The sequence below is a fragment of the Lagopus leucura genome, unplaced genomic scaffold, assembly GCF_019238085.1.
Source record: "Lagopus leucura isolate 7727_CA_CO unplaced genomic scaffold, USGS_WTPT01 63731-0_obj-0_obj, whole genome shotgun sequence".
NCBI lineage: Eukaryota > Metazoa > Chordata > Aves > Galliformes > Phasianidae > Lagopus > Lagopus leucura.
In genome coordinates, this window is record NW_024962403.1 from 113,333 (window position 1) to 138,393 (window position 25,061).

The window sequence follows — 25,061 nt, forward strand, 5'->3', positions numbered from 1 at the left end:
CTTTTGCCATAGGATGCAGAGGATGTTTAAATCAGTATTTGGAGCAGGTTAAACACCCTGGTGCCTTCCCCCTGACAGCACAGATCACGTGTGGCAGCTCCGGGGAGCTGTCACCCACGGCTGGGTGAGGGTTTGGCCTCATGTAGTTTAAAAAAATATATAATCAAACCCTCATTTCCTTATTTAGGCTTCAAGTGACACTTCCACTTATTTAAACTGTCGTCCACAAAAATCCAATTCCCTCTCTGCCCGGCTGCTGCTGATTCCCTGCCGGCATCTGCTCTGCACAGCTCTGCTGCTGCTACTCCATCCCGAGGCTGGGAGCCCGAGCTGCTGGAAATAAATTGTGTCCACTGGATTGTTTGTACAGAAATACATCAGCTGGCCGCAGCATGCTCCTGGCTTTGTGGGATGTCACATGGGAGCTGGCCACGCTCCAGCTGGGGCTGTCAAATCCCAGGGGCTGGTGAGGGTGTTTTGGGGATGAGATGCAGGGATGGGAAATAGCAGGTGCGTGCTGGCCTCTATGCAGCGTTGTGAGGCATGAGCACAAGCATCCCTGCAAAGCCACCAAGCATCTGCATGCATGGCATCACAGAATTATAGAATCACCAAGGTTGGAAAAGGCCTCTAAGATTATCCCATCCAACCCCAGCCCACCATGCCCACTGACCATGTCCCTCAGTGCCACATCCCCACGTCCCTTGAACACCTTCAGGGACAGTGACCCCACCACCTCCCTGGGCCTCCCTGATGCCAGCACATCACCACTCTTTCTGAGAAGCTTTTCCTGATGTGCAGGCACATGGGGCAGGAATACGGGCTCCCAGCTGGAGAAGCAAAGCCATCGGGGCAGAGCCAGGCTGCCCGAAGTACTGCCTCCTCCCAGGATGTTGCCTTTCTTATTTGGTAGTTTGGGGGGTGAGGGTCCCTAAAAGGCAAAGAAGTTGTTTTGCTGTAATGAACTAGACAAACAATTCCCCAAATAGATTAAAACTAACTGTAACTTATAAAAGTGGGTAGTAATTATATTTTATTAGCTAGCAAAACACCATTTTTTTATTTCGTAGGATAATTCTGTGTAAATCACCTTAATTAGAAGTGTCAGAAGAGCCTGTGAATATCGTACTTAGTAACTAATTTCCTATGTACAGGTTATAATTTAAAACACATGGATCACTCGCTGAGTGGAAATATGCTAGCCATGAAATAATGTGGGGAGTGTTGGGGTTATTACTATGTAAATGTGTAATCATTTCAGACCACTGCAGCCTGGCTGGGTGATTAAAGAGAATCCCGAGGTCTCCAAAGATTGTGCTCTCTGCGAGAGCCTAGAGCAAAAAACTTTAAAAGGCACCGAAAAGTGTTTGAACTTTAAAGGTCTTGATTTCCCTTTTACCATTTTTAATTTGTCCGCGGTGTTTATGGACGGGAAGGTTCCTCTTTGCTGACGGCCCTTCCACTCACAGCCTCTTCCCAGCACAACTGCTGTGGAGCAGATCTAAAAGTGGTTGTCAGCACTGCTCCTCCCAATGAAGAGCAGTACAAACAGAGCCCTTCCACACCAGTCCCAATGGCAGACCATTGGCTGACCAAAGAAACTCTTCCTGGGAGCTCCACTTTCCTGGCACTACAGACATTGCTGGGGGGAATTAATGAGATTCTTCCTCTCAGCCTTGGAAAGGAATAATTTTAAACACCTTTAACAAGAAAAGGGAGGAAATGAGTTGTTGTTGTGGGTTGTTGGGTTTTTTTTGTTTTTTGTTTTTACTTTAACCCACTGATTGGTTTATAAAAGAAAAAAAGCGTTGTTTCACACTTTGGGCAATTCAGAAAATGGAAACATCGTGGGAGGTGGAGGATTTTAAGCTCAATTTTGGCCATCATCAAGGCTGAACAGGTTCTATCTGGCATGAAGGCAAGAGGGAGCTGAAGATGGCATTTATGTCCCAACAGAAGTCCCAATTGCTCGTATTGGGAACAGAGATGGGAGCGAGCGGCAGGGCTGTGGGACCAGAGATGGCCAGGCTGTGGGATGGGATCGGCAGCACACCATAGGCAGCAGCCACATTGGATGATGGTTGTGATGTCCTCAAAACACACAGTACTTGTTCATTCTGAGCATCACATTCTGGGTATGCTCATGCAAAAGCAGCACCTCACTGACCTGAGGGCCTGGAGCAGTGCTCTGCCATTTGGGGTGACTCAGTGGGGAGAGATCACTGCGGGTGTCACCTCACTGTGGGGCGGTGGCACTGGGAGAGGAGGGGACTGTAGCCCCGGGAGAAAACACCTTCCTCCATCCCTTCTCATTTCATAACACCCAGCCATCTGCCAAATCAAGGCAGATTAAAGCCAGCCAAATTCAATTTCTCCCCGCTGCCACTGCAGCTCGGCATCTGGGGCTAAAGTGTCCCCGACAAAGCGAACATGACAGGCACATTGCTTTTTTGTCACATCTAGTACCATGTTGATCTTCTAAAAGTCTCATAAAAATTTATTGATGTCTCCCATATTGCTGTGATTGAGAAGAAAGGAGCGTGTGTGTGCGGCACGGCGCGTGCAGGGGGGGGGCACGTGCGTGTATTAATGCTCCTGAAGTAGATCTGATTTGATATGTCTTGTTCTATTGTCAGCATCTGTTTAGCGAGGCTTTTTAATACTTTCTGGCTGCCGATCACTCATCCTTAGCCTGGGATGCAGGCTTGCATACAAATTTTGTTATTAAACACAATTCCATCCCCCCCCCCCCCCCCCCCCCCCCGCCCACCCATCCATCCATCACCTCCCCAGGCTCAGGGCATCCAGCCTGTGCCGTGAGCACCGGCACTGGGGCTGGCAGCATATTTCAAGCTCCTTTTGCCTGCTGCAGGTGCTTTGCATTGACAAATCGAATCACGGGGAAATCATTTATTTCCTAATGCTGTTTGCAGCATGTTAGCGGGAGAATTTACATGAGAGAGATTACTTTAATAACCAAAAAATTACAGCGCGGGCCTCCCCGCCATGTCGGCTTTGATATGTAATTGTTTCAAGTTTAACCTGTCTGGAGGGGAGAAGGTGTTATTAAATCTGCAGCATCTCCCGCTGGCGAGGGCAGGCAAGGAGGAGCGCTGCTCCGGGGACCTCCTTCCCTGCTAAACGGGGAGCAGACTGGCTTCACAAATCACTCCAGCCTGCGGCGGCAGCGGCAGCAGCGGGGATCTTCATTCCCCTGCTCTTTACACTGATTTATTCCCCCTCTGCTTCCCATCCTCCTGTTTTATTGTGCCCGGCTCCATGCAGTGCTCACCACCTTCCCTGTGGCTATCATCCCATTGCCCCTATAGGCTCACTCCCCATTTTTCCCCAGGGTGGAAGAGCTCTTTGCTGTTGGAGATCCCTTCCAAGAGCTCCCCACACTGCCCACTGCAGTGTTTTCGTGGCTCTGACCCCATTCTCTTCTCTTTTGGCAGTAAGAACTCCATCCTGAAGGATGCTATGGCTGCAGGCACCCCCAAGGTAAGTGAGTACCTCTTGAAATGTTTTTCCCTGGAGTGATGCACTTTATTTCCCATCACCTTCCCGTCCCACTCCACTTTATGTTCCTTGAGGGTGAGACCGTCCCAGGAGCCAGGCTAGCACAGGGAATGCTCTTCCTGTTCCTGTTCCTGTTCCCCACCACATCCCGTGCAGCTGAGGAACGCTGGAGTTGAAGGACCCAGAAGGCTCCAGGATTCCAGATTGTGTCTAATGACAGCTAATGAGAGCTGATCACACGCATACTGAGCTCAAACTGTGAAATCATGCACGGGAGCTAAGGGGCCAGAGCCATATGCCAGCTCTGGAAGAGGGAAGCGGGGCCACCTCTAAGGGATCAAAGCACACCCAAATCACTAAAAGACCATTTCTCAGATGGATTCCCCTCCCAGTATCCCCCTCCCATCCCCTCGGCTCAGCAAGCCCTGCTTGCCAGGAACAAGATGCATCATAGCATCACTGCAAAGGGCATCTGTTAATTAGCTGCCCTTAAGATGATGCTGCAGCAGGAAGGATCAGTGCTTGTGCAGGCAAGTGGCTCCAGGACTTGCTTGCCTATTTTTTTCTGCATGCTTTGGGTATCTTTTGGAGCAGCTGGAATGCAACATGGGGGTCACCGCCTTGCCAAGCACATAAACACCCTGCAACCCCCCAGGCCAGGAGCTGGGAGACAGCGTGCTCCTGGGATATGTCCCAGGCAAACTCAAACCCAAAGAGAAAATAAAGACCCAGAGGGAATGTGGTTGCCTTTGGGCATCCTGAAGGAGCGAAAGGCACCTGCAAAATAACGTCTGTGAGGGAGAGGGACGGAAGAAAAGACAAATGAGCTGTTTGGAGGTATACACACCACATGAGTGGCAGCCAGCAGATAAAGAAGAAGGTCCATCTCTCGGCAGGGCTGGGCTTTTGAAGTTTCCATTGACAAAGAATCCCATTTGCCTTGAGCGAGGGGATTAAACTGGGACTGGAGAGTCGTTCTATGTAAAGGAGATCAATCGTCCCCTGTCACCACATGGATCTTTTCCCTTTGCCCGTCACGTCTGGGCCTAAGAACATTAACTTCAAGAAGCCACGAGAGCAGGGAGGGAGAGGGTGAAATCAGGAAATCTTTCATTCCCTTCTCAGAGAGCTTGAAAGCCTCTCAGCCCAGGAGGATTCATTATTTCTAGGTGGTTTTTGCTGGGAGACAAGTCCTGTGTGGCACAGACAGGTGATGTGCTGACCACCGGGTGAGCTCGGTGCTAAAGTCCTCTCTGTCACCACACAGGGCTCGGAGGATGAGGTGCGAGTCAAGGCTGCTCCTTCCCTTGTGCCCATCGAGCCATTGGGATGCAAATTCCCTTTGAGAAAGCCCATTCCTTCCCCATAGTTACCCCAGCAAACATCTCTCCCTGCCGGTAGCAGTAAGCACACATCCCTCGCTTCCTGCTCTCCTGCCCTCAAGAGCTGTCACTCACTGTGCTGGGTCAATTTTCATGGCAATATGTCAAAGAAAATCCAATCACTCAACATGGGATGCGATGAATGCAGGATTATTGTATCAAGTTCTTCTATTATCAGGGCTGACTGAGGCACTGACGGCCAAACAAGGGCTGCGAGATGAGGACTGCAGACAATCCGTCTGCCCATGCAGCAGCAAACTGGGGAGCTCCAAAGTGGTGCCTTCGTCCTCATGTTGTTGAGAGCCCAGATAACTCCTGCATGTGTGTCTGAGCTTTGCAGAAGGCAGAGGTGCAAAAAAAAGTGCTAAAAGACCACCTGCTTTGCTGTAGAAGAGGTCTTCCCCATGCATAGGAATTAGAGAGAGCCCTGGCTTCCCTGTGGCACTCACCTCTGATGACAAGCCTGAGACATCAGGATGGATTGGAAAAGAAATCCCATTCCCCAACACGAGCTGGGTGTTGGTCAGTAACCTTTCACACCATTTTGGGTCCTCATAGGGAAGTCCAACAGCAGAGCCACTTGGGAGGGCACGTCCTGGAGATGTGTCCCAGTCAGCCATCCCCCAGACCTCTCTGAGCCCAGAGTGTCTATGCAGGACTTCCTCAAAGGCTGACTGTTCTGGCTTGTCCTTGAGAGGTAATGCTGAGAGTCTTGCACCCCCATGTGCTCCCAGTTACCTGAGAATGCTTTTTGCCACTGTCTGGCTATGACTCTCCCTTTGTGGGTATAGAATCAGAGAACTGTTGGAAGGGACCCTTAAAGGCCATTAGTCCAACTCCTCTGCAATGAACATGGTCACCTACAGCTCTATCAGGTGCCCAGAGTCTTGTCCAGCCTGACTTTGGATGTCTCCAGGGATGGGGCATCCATTACCACTCTGGCCAACCTGTTCCATCATCTCAGTGGGACATTTAGGGAGATCTCTCCCTAAATTTCAGCGACTTCCTCTTGGCCATACATGACGGCAGACTGCCTTTCCCACCAAAGCCCAGCTCGTGTGCCAGCTCCCACCACCAGCAAACACTCTGGGTGCTCCCAGACCTCCACTGTGATCCCCCACCCACTCTGCAGTTTTACAGCTTGGCTGAGCAGTTCGAGAGAGAATTACAGCACCTAGAGGGAAATTTGACCACTAAAGCCCTCCAAGGAGAAAGAGCTTTGAAACAAGCGAGATTTGGAGCCTGAAACCCTGACAGAACGGCTGTGCTAAGCCCTTGCCAGCTGCCTAACTGGAGATGAAATTTCTAGCACGATCATTTAACTTCTCCATATCATGTCTGGTGGTAGGGGCAGGGGCCAGTGTTGGGGCCCCAGGGCTTTGACTCCTTCTCTTGTGTCATGAGCTCACTGTAGGGGCTTGGGAACATCACGCTCCTCCCTGTGCAACACCGATTTACGAGGAAGGATTAAAAAGCCAAATCTGAATGCCGTGGCAAGGCTGCAGCCAAGGTGGGGACATGGGAACAGCCTACAGATCTGTGAGGGAGGGGAAATTACCTCGGGTGCGTGCCGGCTGCCAGCTCAGGGTGACGAATACCAGAGCCACTCCAACACAAACCTCCAAGAGGTTATGTGCCATAACACAAATCAGCGCTGAACAAAGCCCCTCGCTTTGCTTGGGCTGAACATCTGTGCTGGAGACACAGCACTGGGCAGGAGGAGCACACACGGACTTGGTCTGGGGGTCGTGTCCCAGCTCCAGAGCACAGATCTGTCCCCTCCATCCTGGCTGTACCCACTGGTGGCTCAGTGTGAAGGGGTCCCCTATCCTGTGCAGTCACATCACCGAAATAAATCAGCAGCTCCCTGCTGACACTGTTATTTCTGCTCACTATTCACATCCTTCCCATGTTGAAGCTTTCTATCCCCAGTTCCATCCCACCCAGATAAAAGCCACCACATAATTTCGCCTTTCGCTTGCCTGGCAGCAAATGTGGACCCTCCAAAAGCTTCTAGGAAAGTCAGCTTTAATAGTAGCATCTTTTTGTCAGGGATCCTCCAGCAGCAGCATAACAAATGGTGAGCAGAGGGAAGGAGGAAAATCGCAGCCAGGCCTGGTATCACTCATTGCTTTCGGGTTACAGTTCCCAAGTGATAACAGCTATTAGCAACACTTTGACGGCTTCCCTACCGTGGAGGGGAGGGCAGGAGACAGAAAACATGTCAAGCCATCACCTCCATGTTAAGTGATAAGTACCTATTTAGGCGGCAGAGTTAAAGCTGAATGCATCAAGCAGGGAACACTTTGTGCCAAAATAAAAAAAATAAATAAAAATAAAAATAAAAAAAAGGTTATAGATACATAGAAAGCAGGGTTGGGGTATTTGTTCTGCTGACAGCAGCGGTGATGGATTGTTTAAGAAAAATAGACTCCCCGTGTTTTTCCAGGGCTGTCAGAAAGCCGGAGCCCAGCACTTTAATACCCTCGAATGACCAGACTTGAAAGGGAGCGGCATGTCAGCTGGGCTGGGTCCAGCTTCCATCCCTTCCTGCGTGATGGAGGCAATGCCATGCACCTTTGGTTGGTGCCAAACCTGCCCAGCACCAAACGAGGAGAGGCACAGCAGGAGGGGCCGCAGGAAGGAGCGAGCGCATGGCTTGGACAAGATTGATGGCCTCGTTGCCATTAAGAAAAAAATTAGCCGGTGGCGGCTATCATATTAAAGGGTGAAGAAGCCGTGAATTATTTTCTTAAAGATCTTATCACTTACAATGATAATTTTACCTTCCAAAAGGCCACTTTTAATGAGGCGAGCCAGGCAAAAAGTCATGATTTAATGCCAGATTTTTTTTTCCAAACACATTTTACTGCTTTTTTGTCCATGTTTAAAAAGCGCCGGTGACCTTTTTTTATTTAGCTTGCCCCAGGTGTAATGCTCAGGCTGATCCTCTCAGGGTTTATAACCTCCGCAGAGAGTGCCTTTACCCAATGGAGAGATGATTTAAAGGGGAGGGAGAAATATGAGGCTGCACAGCCGCTCACACATGTGTCCTCAATGCGGGGAGCTGTGGTTTGCCAGGGAAGGGGCAGCAGGAGATGAGGATGCTCTCTCCCAGTAGCTCCAATCTTACACTGGCATCCAAGGCAGCAAGCAGCCCGTGTTTTGGAGTGAAAAGTTGGAAGAGGGCTGGAGGAAAAATGCAAAGCTGCCTTCACCTCTACAACTGTCTTCCCAGATGGTGGTAGTGAGATGGAGCAGGGCTCTAGCACTGCCTCTACTCTGCTCAGTGCTACCAGCTTGGCCACAGCCACTGGGAAACAGCCCCATTGCAACAGTCTCAGGAGAAAGAGGCCAAAATCTGGAAGGCAGAGAAGCTGGCCAACTGCTTTAGTGGACTAGATGCCCTTTAAGGTTCCTTCCAACTTGAACAATTCTGTGAAGTTACCTTTTCCTCCAGCACCTTACCCAATGCCACAGACCTTAGGACTGCCTTTCCCCTGCCCCACGCTGTCCCACCAGCATGGGCCAAAAGGCAGAGTGTGCCACATCGCCAGGAAACAAGAAAAACAGATGAAGTCAAGCCTCCTAACAGCAAAGGGGAAGTGTGACTTGGCATCACTAACACCGTGTTTAACATGCCGGCGAGGTATTTAGAATTGAAGTGCTTGCACACAATTTAAAAATAGACAGTTTATTAATCTAAACTGCAAGTGTATGTAGAAGAGGCCCCAAGATTGACATCTTTGGGATTAGTTTAGCCCTGCGTTTTTCCAGAGGTCATCGCCATGGTGCTCAGGAGGTTTGTGGAATAAATGGGGCCGCCGTTCTTCCCGGGACCACACGCTAAAAACTAATACATAACGTTTAATTTACTGTCTCCATAGCTAGCCCAACCATTTTTCACATAATAATATTGGATTAGAGCTACCAGGAGGCTGAGGGGGGAGAGGGAGGTGGGAAGGATCTGTCTGTCTGTCGCCAAAGAATGGGGAGGTGGGTGGTTTTTCCCCTTCTCTAGACTACACTGGAAGACAAAATGTATTTAACCCTCCCAGCTCCGCGTGCTTGGTTTATTAGTGGGGAAAGGGCAGCAACACTGCTACAACTGGGACGTTGTTCTGGAGCCCTACTCAATGCCCACACTGCCCTGCTCTCCTCTCCAGAAGGGCTGTCAGAGCCCAGGGATTGCCTCCTGCTGACCAAATGGATTTGTGTGCTGAGTCATCCTTCCACTTGCTCGTATCTTTCCAAAAAAAAAAAGCACATTTTTTCATGTTTCATTTCAGCCCAGAGGCAAATGTTGCTGGAAAGCTTGCCTTTCTCCAAGGTATTATGCTTTTTAATAATGTTGTCACCACACTTGACCTGTCCAATTCAGATGATATCTACACTTCCCTTCGCAAACATACACATCTCCAAGCAGTCATTTATTGTTGGATCTTGCCAGCTGATTCCTGGAAACAAACATCTGGAGAGCCAAGCTTACAGTGTATATCTTTTACAACGTATTGTGTTACATTTAACCTAGTTTAGTTAATTTCGATTTCAAATTAGAATTTTAAATTGGACTTCCCCCTCTAATTCTTCCAATGATAAACTTGACTCACAACTCAGCATACATTTTTTTAAATGCTGTCAAACTCCTGCAGCAATTTCTCCTCTCAGGTTCACTGCATGTAGAATTTGGACTTAGCTACTGTTGACTCAAAGTTTATCAGCGATTTCTTAGGTCTCAAATATCACTGATCTTTTTAACCTTCTAAAAGGCCTTTTTTTTTTTTTTTTTCATGTGCTACTTATTAAAATAAATAGCATCGTTACAGAATGAAGGGTGGCTGTGCTGCCGAGGTGCTGAGAGCTTTAATGCAAAGCTGCTGAGAGATTTAGTGCAACTTGCAGAGACAGATGAGCACATGCTGGCACTGCTCCATGCCAGCACAATGCTGCATTGCCATATGGTTTTTGTGGATTTCTGGGGTGTTTTCTTTAACCAGGGGACTCTGCTGGATCCCCCACGGCATCTGCAGGGCAGTGCATGGCTGTGCAGTGCTCTGACACTGCACGTGCAAGATGCTCTCCAGCACAGGAGGGGCACACGTTGAGCAGCACTCACTGGTGTGGCTATTTCATTTCCTACACGGGCTGGGCAACCTCTGTGGTCCAAAGATGCATTCTTGTAGCTCATCTGTCAGATGGGGCAGCGGACGGTTGATAGGAGAGAAAGCAAATTTTTAAGGCAGTTCTCATCCACTGAATCATTTTAAATTGCACATCCAGGCTCAGCTGGCCATCCCCTTTGGGCTGTGCTTCTAAAACCAGCAGTGCATGTTGCAAATAGCATCAGCTCGACCCTGTTGCTCAGCCAGCAGACCCACCGGCCTCTTCCATTGGGATCACTCATCATTGTCTGAAGGACGGTTGTCCTTTTGTTGCCTGATGTCACTGCACTGGGCTATAGCAGGCCACAGCCCTGCAGCCCAGCCCCAGGCAGGGCAGGCGATGCACAGCATGAGAAGCACAAGGCCAGCCTCACATTGCTCCCCATGCCCTTGAGGGCAGCTTAGTCAGGGGCAGAGCATTGGATGATGCTCACAGCATGAATTTCTCCTTTCTCTCACAGTCAATTTTGTTGTCGGCTTCAATCAAGCGGGAAGGAGATTCTCCAACAGCATCACCCCACTCCTCGGATGACATCCATCACTCAGACAGATACCAGGTAAGTAGGCAGGCACCGTCCTTGCTCTCCGCTGTATGTGGGAGCCAGCTCGCCCCAGCAGCTCTCCATCAGCTCCGCATGCCTATAGAGCACCTTGTCCCTCACGTGGCCACGCAGGCTTGCTTTTGTCTGCACAGTCCTCCCAATGCTGGCTTTCAGTCATAGCTTTAAATCTTCGCCGAGCTTTCTGCTGCGTTACGTTCATCATCTCTGCCGTTGCCATGGCTGTGTTTGTCATTACTTACTCCGTGCTTTGTGAAACTTTTAGAGAAGTGATTTTTTTTTGGAAAGCAGTGAATGATGTCAGCCTGCAGCAGGCCAGAGCTCTCCATTTCACTGGTGTACTGCTGCCCAGCAAACGGACTTATGATTCCAACTTAAATGTTGGCAGAGCGGTGCCACCATGTTTTATAACCCTGCAGGTTATATTAAATAAATAAATAAATAAATAAATCCTCTACCCAGAGGAGTAGCAGGTTTAGACCTGCTGTGACACACTGAGTAAAAGCTCTGGGAGACAGAGCAAGAAAGGAAGAAGAAGGCAGCAGCCAGAGTGCAGCTCAGCTTGTTGGGGATCTGTCTGTGGTTTGTGCGCAGGCTGGCACACTTGACTCCTGCTCAAGACACATCCACACTGTTTGGCTGCAAGCCTGTGCTCAGCCACTAGCTTCAACAAAGCTCTGAAAGGCAACAGGAAAAATAATGGTAGTCTTTAGCACAGTGCCGAGCATGCCTTCAGCTACCATGGGGAGAGGCTGGGTGGGCTACAGCTGTATTTGTGTCAGGCATAAATCCACCACCCTATGTGCCATTCTACCCCTACACCCTGTCCTATGCCCATGGCCCAGTGTCCCTCACAGTGATGTCCTGTGCCCAAGGTCAAGCCGTTATACATCAGCCACTCGACACCAGCCCAGTCTGCATTAGTGTCAGCAGAAAGAGAGCTGATGACCATTCTGTGGGCCCAGCCCAGCAGCCCCAACTAAAGCACGTGCTCTAGAAGATAGGTCCTATTAATAGCAGCAAAAAATGTGCGCTTACTGCCCATTATTCTGTCCTCTGACCTATTTATTGGTTATATTACCAAATAAAGACAGATCTTCCATTGTTCGCTACATACTCTAAGGTACCCTTCAGTTCTAATGTTGTGTCATATCACGGTCACTTCACCTTCATATGAGACCTGGTACAAAGTAAGAGCAGCAAACCCCACAGAAGATACAGAAATGCCTAATACAGGCATTCCTGCTCTCTTCCCTGCTTGCTTTTTTAAGGCTAATAAATAAATAATGTTCTTTCCAAAAGGGTGTGCAATTGCCTTTTGCAATGTCCCCCTTTGCTCAGGAGCACCCCTCCCACCCCACTTCTCCAGATTTCAATCTCTGTGAACTTGGCGGTCCCTTGCAGTCCTCTGTTCCTATAAATTTTTATTATGTCATACTTGAGGACAAATATTCTCAGCAAAAGCCCCCTCTATGTGCTGAGTCTAGTGAGTCTCTAATGTGTTTTAAGTTTGTGAGTATATTTTATGGAGGGTTGCAGCCCTTAATGCAAATGCGTAATGGGAGCTGTAAGTCTGCACTGCAGGGAGAAAAGACCTCTGGGGCCTGATTTTCATTTATGCCTATGCTGGCTGCTTTATGCTCCTCAGGCAACGTAAAGGGACCTCAGAGTGGGTGCCAGGATTGTGTAAAGCCTCAGCCTATCCTTAATAAAGCCACAATATGAATGAGAATTCATTCTTCCTGGCTTACCAAGCGAAACATTCAGGAAGCAGAGCAGAAGACTCTCGTGGTGACTTTAAAGCTGCAAAATTTAGCTTTCCGTACACAGAGGTGTGCTAGTATTATGAATGCCTCTTGTGGGGATTCAATAACAGCAAATATTCATTGTATTAGTAGCATGCTAAGACGGGAATCATTGGAGTACACATTTTCAGAATCCCTACGGCTTGGTTTTCTTAGTCCTCATGCTTATTTACCACGGGGACACTTGGGGAAGAAGGAGATCTGTGAGTAGGAGCGCTGCAGGAATGCTGGCTTGCTCAGTGCCTTCCTCCACCAAAGCCTCCTGAAAGACAGCTTAATTAACTAAAAGGGTAGAACCCACAATCAGCAGCTTTCATTTTGTAAGTAAGCGCCCTATTGGCTAAGGACCCCTTGAGTCCAGTTGCTCCTGGGCTCTTATTGGCCCTGTAGCACAGGGTGCCAATTGCCCCTGGGTTCTGATTGGCCATTTGCCCTCGGGTTCTACTTGCACCCGATCTCTCATTGGCCACTCACGCCGGAGTCCCACTCGCCCCTCATCTCTAATTGGCCAAACCTCCCTAGTTTCCTACCGCCGCTGAGCTCTGATTGGTCGGGGCTCGCCGAACCTTGCTGCCGCCTGTCGGTTGCCATGGGAACTTCCTCTCCTCTCCCTGCCGTTTTCCCGGTGAACTTTCACCCGCTCGGCGGCGGGTCACATGACCGGGGCTAACATGGCGGCGGCCGCTGGGGGCTGATCGGCGGCGCCTGCCGGGCCGCGCCGTATCCGCCCGCATCCCGGGCCACGCGGGGGGAGCCGCCCCGGGGCCGCCGCCTCGTCGCCCCGCCGGCCGCCCGCGGCTATGCAGAGCGGCAGGAGGGGGCCCGGCGGCGGGGGCCGGGAAGAGGTGGGTGCTGAAGTTGGGCCGAGGGGGGGCGGGCCCGGGGCCGGTGCGTCGTCCCGACGATGCGCGGGGCGGGGGGACCGGGCCTTGTTTACGAGGCGGGGGCGGCTGTTGACATCCGGCGGCCGCGGGCCGGGGGCGCTGACACGTGTCCGCTCTTGTCTCCCCTCTGCAGACCTTCCTGCGGGTGCGAGCGAACCGGCAGACCCGGCTGAACGGTGAGTGCGGGCCCTCCTCCATCCTCCCGGAGCGGCCCGGCCCCGCTTTCTGCCGCTGGGGTCCCCGCACGAACCCGCGGCAACCCTGTGCACTCAGGCTCCTGTGGCACTGCCCGGGTCCTGAGGAAACTTTCCAAGTTGCGGTGTGAGCATTGCTGTATCTGACGTCACCTTCCGTGGTTTTGGGTTCTTGAACTCCCGGTTGCAGCCCGTGCGTTACTTTTATGCTTGAGTTTCTGCGTGTTAATAACAGCAACTAGACAAGGTTGTCTAGTGAAAAGTGCTTTAGTATTTAGAAGTATTTAGGAAAACTTTATTTAGGCTGGAGCTGAAACGCTTCTCCCAGATTTGGAGGAATTGGAACTTTCCTGTACAAAGTAGCAATAATAGGTCATCTGATTTTTCTGTGGCCTACATATGACCCGTGTATTTTGTATGGCCTGTAGCCAACCCAAATTGCAGCGTTCAGATGCTATTCAGGTGCTTAAGCTGCCAGGTGACGCATTAATATTGAGCTTCCTGCTGTGGTTGTGTAGGACAGAGTGGGGTTTTAAAAAAACTTTAAAAAAAAAAAAAAAAAAAAGCCAACTTCATCTTAACCAAATAACAAAAAGCTTTAGATTGTACCAGTACTGGAATAGTTTGCTTACATTTGAAGTACTACTTCTTGTATAGTCTTCTTAAACAAGTTGAAGTTTTATTAAGTTACTGGCCCAATGTCTTTGATAAGAAATACTGAACTGAATTCAGAGGCGGCTTGGAGAGTTTCAAATACGCACCCTGAGGGCCAGAAGCTCTTGAAGGTCTGTCAAGTCATACAACAAAGAGATGAGTTGCCTTGTATCAATATCACATAATTGTTGGCATGTGTGCTCACATCCACACTGCTAGATGAGCGCAGTGAGCTGCCTGTTTGCAGGCAGTCCCCTTTCCTGACACAGACTTCAGATGACTGAAACACACTCAGGTGTTACTCTGCAATGACTTGTTTTGTGTGACAAAGGTCTCTGGAGTCAGTGATGTCAAACTGTTTCTTTATCATTTTTTGATAGTTCAGTCTAAGCTCACACCTTCTGCCTTTTTTCTGGCCAATAATTTTATTTAACAAAAAAAGTCTGAACGAGGCTTGTGAGGTTCTTGGCATTGTGGAGTCCTCCAGGATGAATGAAAGCTCTTGATGACAGCATGCTCTGATGAACCAGCTCAGCGGTGCTTTCTGCTTTTGACTTTAGCCTGAAGCAGGACTGCAGCACAGTCAGTATGTGCTGCAGTCTGGGACCTGCTTTGGGTTGTTTTTGTGAACTGAAGGGGCTTGTCAGCTGAAGGGAGGCTGCTACTTCTGCATGGCATTTGCATTGCTCTCGCTGAACCTTCTACTCTTTTTAAGAGTACAGTGAACAAAACTAACAGTCATCATCCAGATGAGGGCATTTTGATTAAATAATACACTTACAACTGTAATTGTTCTCTTGTGTACCTTAGCAGGACTAGGTCCAGAGCTAGGGAGCTGGATGCAGAAATATTAGCTGCAGTGCTTTGGTCAAGATGGATTAGAGTTGGCTCCTCCTCACCTTATCTTTTTATGACTCTTGATTATTACTATTCCCAGAATGTGCCCATAGTAATACCTGGCTCAGTCCTGAGCAGTTAGATGAGCATTCAGCTGGGTGGCTGGATAGTGTATTCAGCTGCTGTCAGTGCTTATGACCACTGAACTCTGCCTGCTTTCTCATTTGCTCCTCTGCATTTGTACCAAAATAACTTATTCGTAAGCTTCACCATGTTATTGTTAGTTGGTTAACCAATATCGTTTCAGATGGAGAATGCTTGAGTGCTTTGGAAAAAAAAAAGCTTATTTATCTATATCCTGTATTTTAACAAGCTTCTTATCAATCACACAGTTTTATAGCTTGTTCTGTGAGAATTATTTCCTTATCCCTATTGGTTTGCGTGGACAAAAATTGTGTAGGACTTGTCCAAGACATCTGGCATTCTGCTTCATGTTCTTATTGACACATAACATATAGAAAATGCAAACTTATCTTCAAGAAAAACCTACTATTTCACTTTTTTTCTATTATATTTTAAAGGTTCTTCTCAATGTTGCTGTTACCTGTTTGTCTGGCTGTCTCTGTAAAGTTTCTTACCAGCTGAGCTTTAGGATCACTTTTGGAAACTCCCCCTGTAAAGAGGGATCTGCAGTGTTTGCTGTTCTCCCACGTAGACCTTGACTCAGATCTCAGCTGCCCTGGCTCTTTGTGCCTGAGTGGCCTCTCAGATTTTCTGGACGTTTCATCCCAGTGTGGTCACTTGAGACAGAACAGGAGCTAAGGAAAGAGAAGGTAGAGAAAGGGATGTCTTCTGTGAGCCTGGGTGCAGTGTAAATAAGACCTTATGTGGTTCACATATACTTGGTCCAGAATTCTGATTCTGTAAGTCAAACCTTTAACTTACCTTGGACTGTACGTAAGGTAATTGTAAGCTCTGTGCATAAGGCATTTGTAAGCTCTGGAGCAGCAGATTAATGTTGTCTGTAAGATACTTGGTCGAGTGTTTTTGTATCTGAAGTTCCCTGTCAGCCTCAGTGAGTTAATCCAGCACCCTTCACCTGTGCTAACCTCACTTCATGGGGTTGTGTCCTTGTGAACTCAGGCATATGAGGTGCTGATTCCTGGTGTAGCTATCTGTTAAAGAAGGCATTTTGTTCATTTGCCTTTTTTCCCATGTTGCTAAAGTCAAAACTTGAAGGCACTCTGTAAATTGATGCTGAAGGAGTTTAATGCTGCAGGTCTGCTTAGAGGCACAGTTATGATTAGTGTACCAGAGCATGGATTCAGCAGGTCAAGTCTGTGCCATCCTTGGAGAACAGCGTCAGGTGGAAGATTGCTGAAAATTATCTGTGTCGTCGAGACCCTTCTGTGAATTTGGCCTTTAGTGTTCTCTCTCAGGCAGATGAGCAGCAAATCAGACACAAGGTCTGAAACAGATTTATTCTTGACCATCTGTTTTCCTGCTTTAGCTTGTTCTTGAGGTGGCTTTTTGTACTCTGTCATAGCTGTCTTTTCCCTTGGATCAGATGCTCTTGGGTAAGTTGATCAGCCACAGAAGCCCTTTGTGATGAGTCCAACAAAGTGTAAACACTCCTCAAGACTCTTGTAGTAGATTTGTGGAGAGCAGGTGCTACCTCTCATGCCTAAATATCTCTGATTCACATTTAGGGGTATTTGCAAAGTTGGCATTCTCAGTAGAGCTGCAGAATGGGTCCTTACAATGATCTTTGTGGTTTGTTGCTGCACTCAATTCACCACAAGCACACCAAGTGCTCCAGTAGCTGGTGATGGGTGGGGGAGGGACAAAGCTAGGTGATTTTCACTGGAAAGGAGACCAAAATGTTTCCATTTAATTTGATTGGCCTGCCATTGCAGGAGCTGCTAATGATGTCTGCATGGGACTCGGGGGACCACTCAAACTGGTGGAGGGAATCATAAGAGATATTGCGAGTAACTTAATCATCTCCTTGGATGCTGCAGGAGAGGTTTGTCTCGTGTCCACTGCTGGATGCACTGGAAGAGCACTCTGGGTGTAATTAGACAGCCCCATCCTGAGGGTGGATTTCTGTTTACTGGGAAGCGTGGCGGTGAAAACTAAAACCCATTAGCTTTCCTTCCAGGAAATTTTTCTGAGCCAGAGCATAACCTAATCCTCAAGCATTAATAATTCTTAAGCCTAGATGGGAAGAGCTGTGAGAAAGACACTCGGTCCCTTCCACCTGCGGAGGGTGGCCTGGCTTCCTCTCTCCCCTCCTGTGGGAAGGCAGCAGAGATTTGGAAGCCCAGACTGCTTCTGCCTGTGTTTTTATCTCGCTGAATTACAAGAGGGAATCACGGTTTTTTTTCTTCTTTCTTCTCCCAAGCTCCTGCGACAGGAGTGTAGGGGAGAGGGATTAGTGAGCTAATTAGAAATGATCGCATCTATCAACACTAATTAAGAATCCTGTGGTCTTACTTGCGTGTTCTTTTGAGCGGTTCCCCTTCGGGACAGCACCACAATCACCCCCTGCCTTTGGGGCCGCTCTGTCTCTGCCGTGCTGATTGGAAGTGATGGCAGGGCTGCGTGTCGGGTATGGAAAATGTGGCTTGGGATGGGCTTTCGAGGCTGCAGCAGTCCCTTTGGTTTTCTGCTGTCAGCCAGGGGCACACCGGGCCTCTGTGGGCACCACTAATGACCACAGAATGAAAATGGCAGGGGATTTGGTTGCAACACTTCTTCTGTCCAGTGGCTTTTTCACTTGTGACACTGGAACTACGAGGGCTGCTTCGCCAAGGAGCCACCTGCTGAGACCTACCAGAATATTTTAATGCTCCTTCCCTCCATTTCCCTGCTTAAAAACAGGGTGAGCTGAGGGACAGGTGTCTGTCGCTAGAATAGAGAAGGCTTGCTTTCTGTCTTCCTGCCTTTTTTTTTTTTTCTGGTCAGGTGAGCGTTTATTGGAATACAACTGAGTCAGTTTCCAGCCTGCTCTCTCAGGGAAGAAGCCCTGCTAGGGGGTGTAGGTGCTCCCTGACCTGGAACTTCAGAAAGCTCTTATGCACTGAAGTACAAACCAGATAAGAGTATGGTTAAACACTATCCCTGGTAGTAGTGCTGTGCCAGCTTGGAGGGGTTGGTTTGGGGGCTTCCAAGTGGGGAGATAAAGCAGAAGACTTTAGGGGTCATTGTTTTAATTAGAAGTGGAGTATAATTCATTTGGGCGCTCTGAAATAACACTTGGTGATTATTGTTTGCTTTTGTATTGACTGGGAGTCATGCAGTTTACTTCTGGAGTAAAAGCTGACGCTGCAGATAAAATAACTGGCTTAAGCAGATAAAGTAGAAGGGGAAACTACCAAAACATCCTACCAGAAATACTGAAGTACAGACTGTGAAACTCCAACACCAGATGAAAGCAGTGTGCATTTACTCAAGAGAGCTGCTGCTGTTCAAAGAACTGGGTCTCTAAGACACTCCTGCTCTGGTTGGAGCTGTCTGTTATTGTAGGAGAGTTGTGTTTGCAGAATCCTTTTTATGATGCCAGGAACACAGGTTTGTTTTGAAGGAATTTTTTTTTTTTTTTTTTTTTTTTTTTTTTTTTTTTTTTTTTTTTTTGGCAAATCTGCTTGCTTTCAGTGAGGAAAAGCAGTGCTCCGGATGTATGAAGCCTTCTTAATACTGGAGTTTCAGAGCGTAGGGGAAGGTGAATATTCCTAATTCTGAATGGTGGGAAAGCACATCCAAACCCAGAGATTCCTATGTCCAGCAAAGCCAACAATAAAGCCCTGTTTCAAGGCTGGTGGTGTGTTCAGCTCCAGCTTCATCAATCACACGATGCTGTGAATGCACAAATCTGATGTACCATAGGGGACAGTTGACACAAACTTTCCTGTACCCTGGTGTGGTCCTGGTGTTGCAGCACCTTTCTCGTTGTCTCTGGCTGCAGAGAGCTGTTATCTCTTAGGTTTTGTGGACAAGGCTTTCAGAGCACGCTGCAGCACTCACCATGTCAGGAACAATTTCTGCAGCTTTTTGGTGGTGTCATCTCTCATTATCACATGGGCTTTCCTTGGGCTTTTCCTTGTCTCTCATTCAGAATTTTGACCTTCCATATTAATTAAATAGGAACTTTCTTGCAGCCAGTGATTGAGTTATTCAGTAATACCTGCCTAAAGCCATCATAATAAAGGACAGAAGTTCTATTTAATGCAAATGATTTGGTTCCAGATGTTTTGATCACATTAAACGATGGCTCAAATTAACCAGAGATCATATTAAGCAACAGGCTACCTTGGCTGCTTTTTCTAATCAGCGTGATTCCTAACATGTTTGTTTCCCAGAACATGCCCTGAAGAAGGCAGTTTCTCTATACATTAGAACAGTGAAATAAAAATAACAGGGAGAGACAGAAGCTGTCTGGGGTGGGTGCTGTGTTTTTCACAGCAAGGATCTTTCCATAAATGCTACCTGCTACTAAGATCTGCTTGTGACAGTGTGGGAAGGAATCATTTAGGGCGTGCAGGAGACACTCCTGAAAGTGGCTGTCTTACATAATTTGTCTGAGGCCTTCTGGGCACTGCAGTGGCTTTCTGTGGTCAGAGCAAGTTTCTGTGTAAGGAATGGATGGATCTACAAACTTGACATATCTTCCTTTTTCCTTTTTTTTTTTTTTTTTTTTTCTTTCCTTGCTTTGTCCATGCAGCTCGGATTGGAAAAATGAAACGGAGGAAGCAAGACGAAGGGCAGGTATGTCCCCTCTGCAACCGACCTCTGTCAGGATCCGAGGAGGAGATGAGTAGGCATGTGGAACAATGCCTTGCAAAGGTAGAGGCGCAGCAGGATCGCCAGCTGCCATTCCCTTCTCCCTACTCTCAGCTTTGTCTGACTTAACATGGGGCAAACACTAACACTGTTGAGCTTGCAGGCAATGCTAACTGTCTCCCTGAGGTCTGTAGTCACTTCCTTTGTCTTGGAAGGTGGATTCTTCTGGAATTTCTCCTGTTTTGCATTTATTTCCTGCACTCTTTCACTAAGTCTAAGTTGTAGAAAGTAAGTGTAGAGCTGTTGAGTGTGTGAAGCCTTTTATAGTGCTGTATGCTTCCTATGCAGCACAGCAAGAAGAGTTCTTTCTGCACGGCGACAGCATTGGAATTACTTTTGTTGGATTCTTTTCCAAGCTGGCACTTGTAAATGTTTCGTGACCACCTTACTCCAAAAATTGTGTTCAAGCAGAACAGTTCTCTTGCTGTTTTTTCCAAAGACAGCAAGGAATAAGGAGGAAAAAGCATCAGGGATAAGAGAATTGTCATAGGGCTTTCTGTGCTTGTTTTGCAGGGAAAGCCCATACCAGAGATAACAAATTCATTCATTCTTGTCATCTCAAGAAGTGCGTGGTGTAAAGACAGGTGTCTTTTGATCAGTGTGCCTCAATAATGCTCTAGGAGAGTATTCCTTGTCAGCTCCTGTAGCCTGGGAGCTTCTCAGTGCTGGGGATCAAAGGAATCTGTTGTTTACATGATAAATAGGGAAACTGTGCTCCAAGTAGGGGAACACATTGAAATGCACACCAGTGCCATAGGAACCAGAGCTGAGTTTTGCTTGTGCAAAACTGATGACCCCCTGCCACTTCTTTTGACTTTAAGGTTGTCATATTCTTATAGTTCCCATTTACTTCTGAGCTCCGATGGCTGGGAATGGGGAGGGGGGAGCAAATCCTACCCCGGAACAGCCCAGCTTTCCTTCTCTATCTCACCCTGAGTTGTTAACCCTGTAGTGCTATTTCATGTGTCTCAACGCTCTGTCCCCGCTTTCCCCTGTGCAGAGAGAAGGTTCGTGCATGACCGAGGATGACTCTGTAGACATCGAGAACGAGAACGGCAACCGCTTTGAAGAATACGAATGGTGTGGGCAGAAGAGGATACGGGCCACTACTCTCCTGGAGGGAGGATTTCGAGGTGCGCCGATGTTTTGAGTCCCTTGTAAATCATTCAGCTGTGGTAGGTGACTGTGGCTTGTTGTTAAAGGGAGGGACGTGGAAGTTCTCTCCCAAAGAATGGGACCTTAACCCTTTGCAAGAACGTAAAGCAATTTCAGCTTTCTGCCCCTCTGGAATGGTAAGATTCAAAAATTGTGCAAGTCCTGAGCAAACGCATGGTATTATTTCTTGCTCAAGAAATGTGGTTAAAGAGGGGAACGGGTAAAATGGGGAGATCATCTGGGGAAAATAGATTCTTATATGTTACACCTAGTATCATATACGTGGAAATATGTGAAGAGACGGAAATAGAAATAGAAATGAAATTGTAAAAACTCCCAGCCTGGAGTGACGAAAGCTGGTGTACCAGCCTCTGGTGATGTATTGAAGGTGACAGCTAAGTCGCTTTAGCACCTGCATAAAATATTAAAGGCCCGGTTGTGCATTTATCACTCCATCCCTTTTAAGGTTGATAAATGAGAATCCAGAAACCTGCTCTGCACCTCCAGCACTGCAAGCCCTTAGGGCTCCCAGACAAACACATTTTATTTTTCTCCTTCTTCTGCTCCTTCCCCAGTGACGGGGAAATCAGTTACTGAGGAGAGAGTGAGTTATGGCAAAATTTGACCTCTCATGAGCTTTATTGGTGAATGTAATTTTAGCTAGAAACCTGTCCCCTCTCTTACACTCAGCCTTTTGGCCTCAAGGAGGAGGATTTACTAAACTGCTCTTTGGCACAAACCTCTGGCACTAAGGAGAGTCTCACAAGCAATCCACGTAGTGCATACCTAATGAGGGGAGGAATGCTGGCTCCCTCCGTTCAATAGAGGGTGGGATGTAATCTCTTCCTATATCAGCTTGGATTTTAATTTAAAACATCTCAAGAGGAAAGGCTGCTAAGTGAGGGACTTGGTCTTAAAAGCCAGTTGTGTACTCAGTGGCAACATGGCACTCTGATTTGCTCTTACCTTCCTCTGAAATTACATCATATTAAAGCAGGTATCAGGAGCACAGAGGTGAAGGAGCAGCTTCTACTGATTTTAAAGGCTACCCATTGAAGCTCATGTTGTTTGCTTTCTGTGTCTGTGGCCTTCATTTTCATTACTTCTTTCCGGCATGGAGAGTTGAATGATACTGGCTAGCAGTCTGATGAGACCATGCAGGGCCTTAGGCTTGTGTTTAGTGCAGTTATTACAATCAGTAGCAGAGAAGCATGGGATGCCTGTGTGCTTTTGTCTCTACTAGTCCTGATTAGACAGGATACTCAGTTAATTCCTGACAGACCATGCACATACAGAGTGTACTCGTGTACTCAGTGCACCGAGCAGCTGAGTTTTGGAAGAGAGCACAATCTTCCACTTCTTTGGCTGAAGCATTGTGCTGTCTTCACCTGGATCTATTTCCAGCTGTGTCTGAATTAATTCACTGAAGTATGGATTTGAAGTTTTCATACGGCTTCAGTCAGGGTGTTCTTCATACAAGGCTCCAGGTTGACAAAGTGTGTGTAACTGATAGGGTTAGGCTGTATAAATGCAGAGGGTTTACACCCTGATACTTTTTATTTAAACTGGAATTCTCAAGTGTGTTAGTTTGCATTAAATAAATCAACTACTTTCCTTCACCATCAAAGATTAAATAGATCGTAACAGCAGTCATGGCTGCAACCTTCTCTTCTAGCTGGCTGTATGTGAATCTCTGAATCTGATGTACAGAAGTAGCCTTGCTTCCATTGAGAATTATGAGGTCTGTCTCTTTCCTTATCGAGATCTGCATGACACTGTCAACAGCGTTTAGTTATGTGAAGTGATCCAGTAAAGTACCAGCAAACTGGAAGAGGTGAGCATGGGTAAACCCTCTGTAATTGCCCTGATGGGAAGGACTTCTAGTTGACTCCTGCTCTTGGTGCAGGATGCTATGCTATAGGCAGGATACTACTTAAAACCAACTTTCTGCATAATGTTTTGGGATGGCTAGATGATATCTGCAGGGTACCTGCATACGCTATACAGGAATCTTCCATAAAATGTGGGAAGTGAAAGCGAAGCTGGAAAGCTCCCCTTGTTAGCTGATTGAGTTTCTTTTTAAGGAAGTTATAGTTTTCCATGCTCCCTTTAGTGATTCTCCTGTTTTCTCTGGTCTTTGTTGGTCAGACCTGCTTTGTGCACTCTCAGGTAAAGCTGACTCTCCTTTTCCTTTCTCAGCCAATGTTGGTTCTTCCCTTGTTCTAGGGGCAGAGTCCCCATTGTACAGCCTTGAAGCACAACACGGTGTTCTAGAGATGCTCTCCAGTGCTTAAACATGCTTTGTCTGGAGTTGGTAAGGCCCTCATTAACCCTTGTCACCCGAGGCTTCATGTTTGGCTCTGTTCCCTTTGCTAAAAAGTAGCAGCGATGTGGAAATCAAAGGCCTTTTATAATGCCAGACAGCTTTTGCCAGGCTGCAGGGATGTCAGGGACGTCTGAAGAGTTGACGTGGGGAAATATATAAAACCAGAGGGGAGAATAGACATCCATGTGTCTCATCAGTTTTGGTTTTAATAGTGTGTTGCTGGGAGGAGATGTCACAGCTGGGCGGTGAGTGGAGCAGGATGCTGTGGCCAGCACGTATTGCACGAGTTGGCTCAGATGGTGGGCAGCCTTACAGAAGCAGCTCAAACTTAGCACAGGTTCCTGGCTGCCTATTCTTATCATCTTTGGTTAATGGGCATGTTTATGTGCCTCTCAAGGTCAGTAAAGCTTTGCTGAAAGATCTTGTCAGTTTTTTCAGGCGAGGGAAGGCTGCGACTCTTTTTTTTTTTCTTTCTTCCTTGAAAGCAGGTCAGGGACAGTAACAGCCCAGCTCAGATTTTCTGGAAGATGGTTTAATACTTGAGAGCAATCACAGGCTGAAAGCCTCACTTGTGTGGTTCCCAGGATGAAGTTTTCTTGATCCCAAAGCTGTTGCAGGGAAGATTTGCTCCTCTCACCTTAGGGGCTGTCTTAAGAAGTCCAGCAGAGCTGAAGTACTCCTTGCTTGCCGTGGTTCAGTGTACTTGACACAGCAGTTGGAAAGAAAAGGAGATAGTAGCAACTAGGAATACAGCCTGGGTGAGAAGTGCTGAGATTAGTATGCTGTCTCTTAAGCAGTTGGGCTTGGTGAAGGCATTCAGTCAGGAGTTATTTAGTACTTCTAGAGGTTCTCCTGCCTTCGCAAAGCATCGTCTGCTATTGCTTCATGTGCTTATCTCAGACTGGATCCGTGCAGGGTATAAATGAAGATTGTTGGCAGTTAGATAGGATTTGGAATGGTTTTGTTTCAGCAGAGGTTCTGTTTGAAGCAGGAATTCATAGTTGAAGATGACTGCAGAAGGCTACCAGCATGAAATACCTACTGCTATTTTAATCAAGCTCTTGCTTCAAAATGTAAAGCCATAGAGAGGAATTAATAAAATATTTCCCTATCTCTCAATTGTCACAAGACTGAAATTTCTTTTGAAATTCCTGAACCATCTGTCCCCATGTCCCTGGATCATCCCTTTCTGATGGTCTTTGTTACAGGAGATTATTTCATGCAATCTTTGTCTAATGAGTTTCTCTGTTTAGGAAGCCAACGAGGCTTCACAAGTGAAAGCATCAAGTGGCTCCCTCTCTGATGTTTTTTAGTTGTTTTTTTTTCTACCACTCAACGTATTTGTAGCAATTCTTCTGTTCCTCTCCAGAATGGATGCACGTTACCCTCAGTGTTTACACTGTAAGGTTATCCCTTTAAAGATTTCCTGAGGGAAGTTCAAAAGGGTTTTTTTCTTTGAAAGATTCACTGTCTCTTTTTGTGTGTATGTCTCTTACTTGAAAGAAGGAAAAAGGAGGGGGGGAGTGAAAAAAAGTGCTTTATCTGAAAAGAATCACATCAGCTTCGCGCTGATAGAAGCTGCTGTCATCTCTTAAACGGCTTAGCACAGTCAAAAGGCAAGAGGACTTAAAACAGTGTCTTACACAGGGATCGATGGGTGGAACATATAACTCGTAACTGAAAAAAAAAAAAAAAAAAAGAAGCACGGGGGGAGAGATAACGGTAATGATTGCATTGAGGG

At 47.4% G+C, this 25,061-nt stretch overlaps 1 protein-coding gene across 5 annotated transcripts in view; it reads left to right on the forward strand.

Moving 5' to 3' along the window:
- The window catches only part of LOC122190588 (E3 ubiquitin-protein ligase RNF220), a 159,902-nt gene that overhangs the window by 97,724 nt on the left and 37,117 nt on the right, over positions 1–25,061 (forward strand). For 2 of the 5 annotated variants that reach the window (XM_042890635.1, XM_042890636.1), the window contains 5 exons: positions 3,456–3,501; positions 10,525–10,620; positions 13,446–13,488; positions 19,721–19,842; positions 20,840–20,972. In XM_042890635.1, the coding sequence (XP_042746569.1) occupies positions 3,456–3,501; positions 10,525–10,620; positions 13,446–13,488; positions 19,721–19,842; positions 20,840–20,972 (440 nt within the window). Of the gene's footprint in view, positions 1–3,455; positions 3,502–10,524; positions 10,621–13,202; positions 13,274–13,445; positions 13,489–19,720; positions 19,843–20,839; positions 20,973–25,061 lie in introns of those variants that run through there. The other 3 variants (XM_042890637.1, XM_042890639.1, XM_042890640.1) reach the window with 2 other exon arrangements.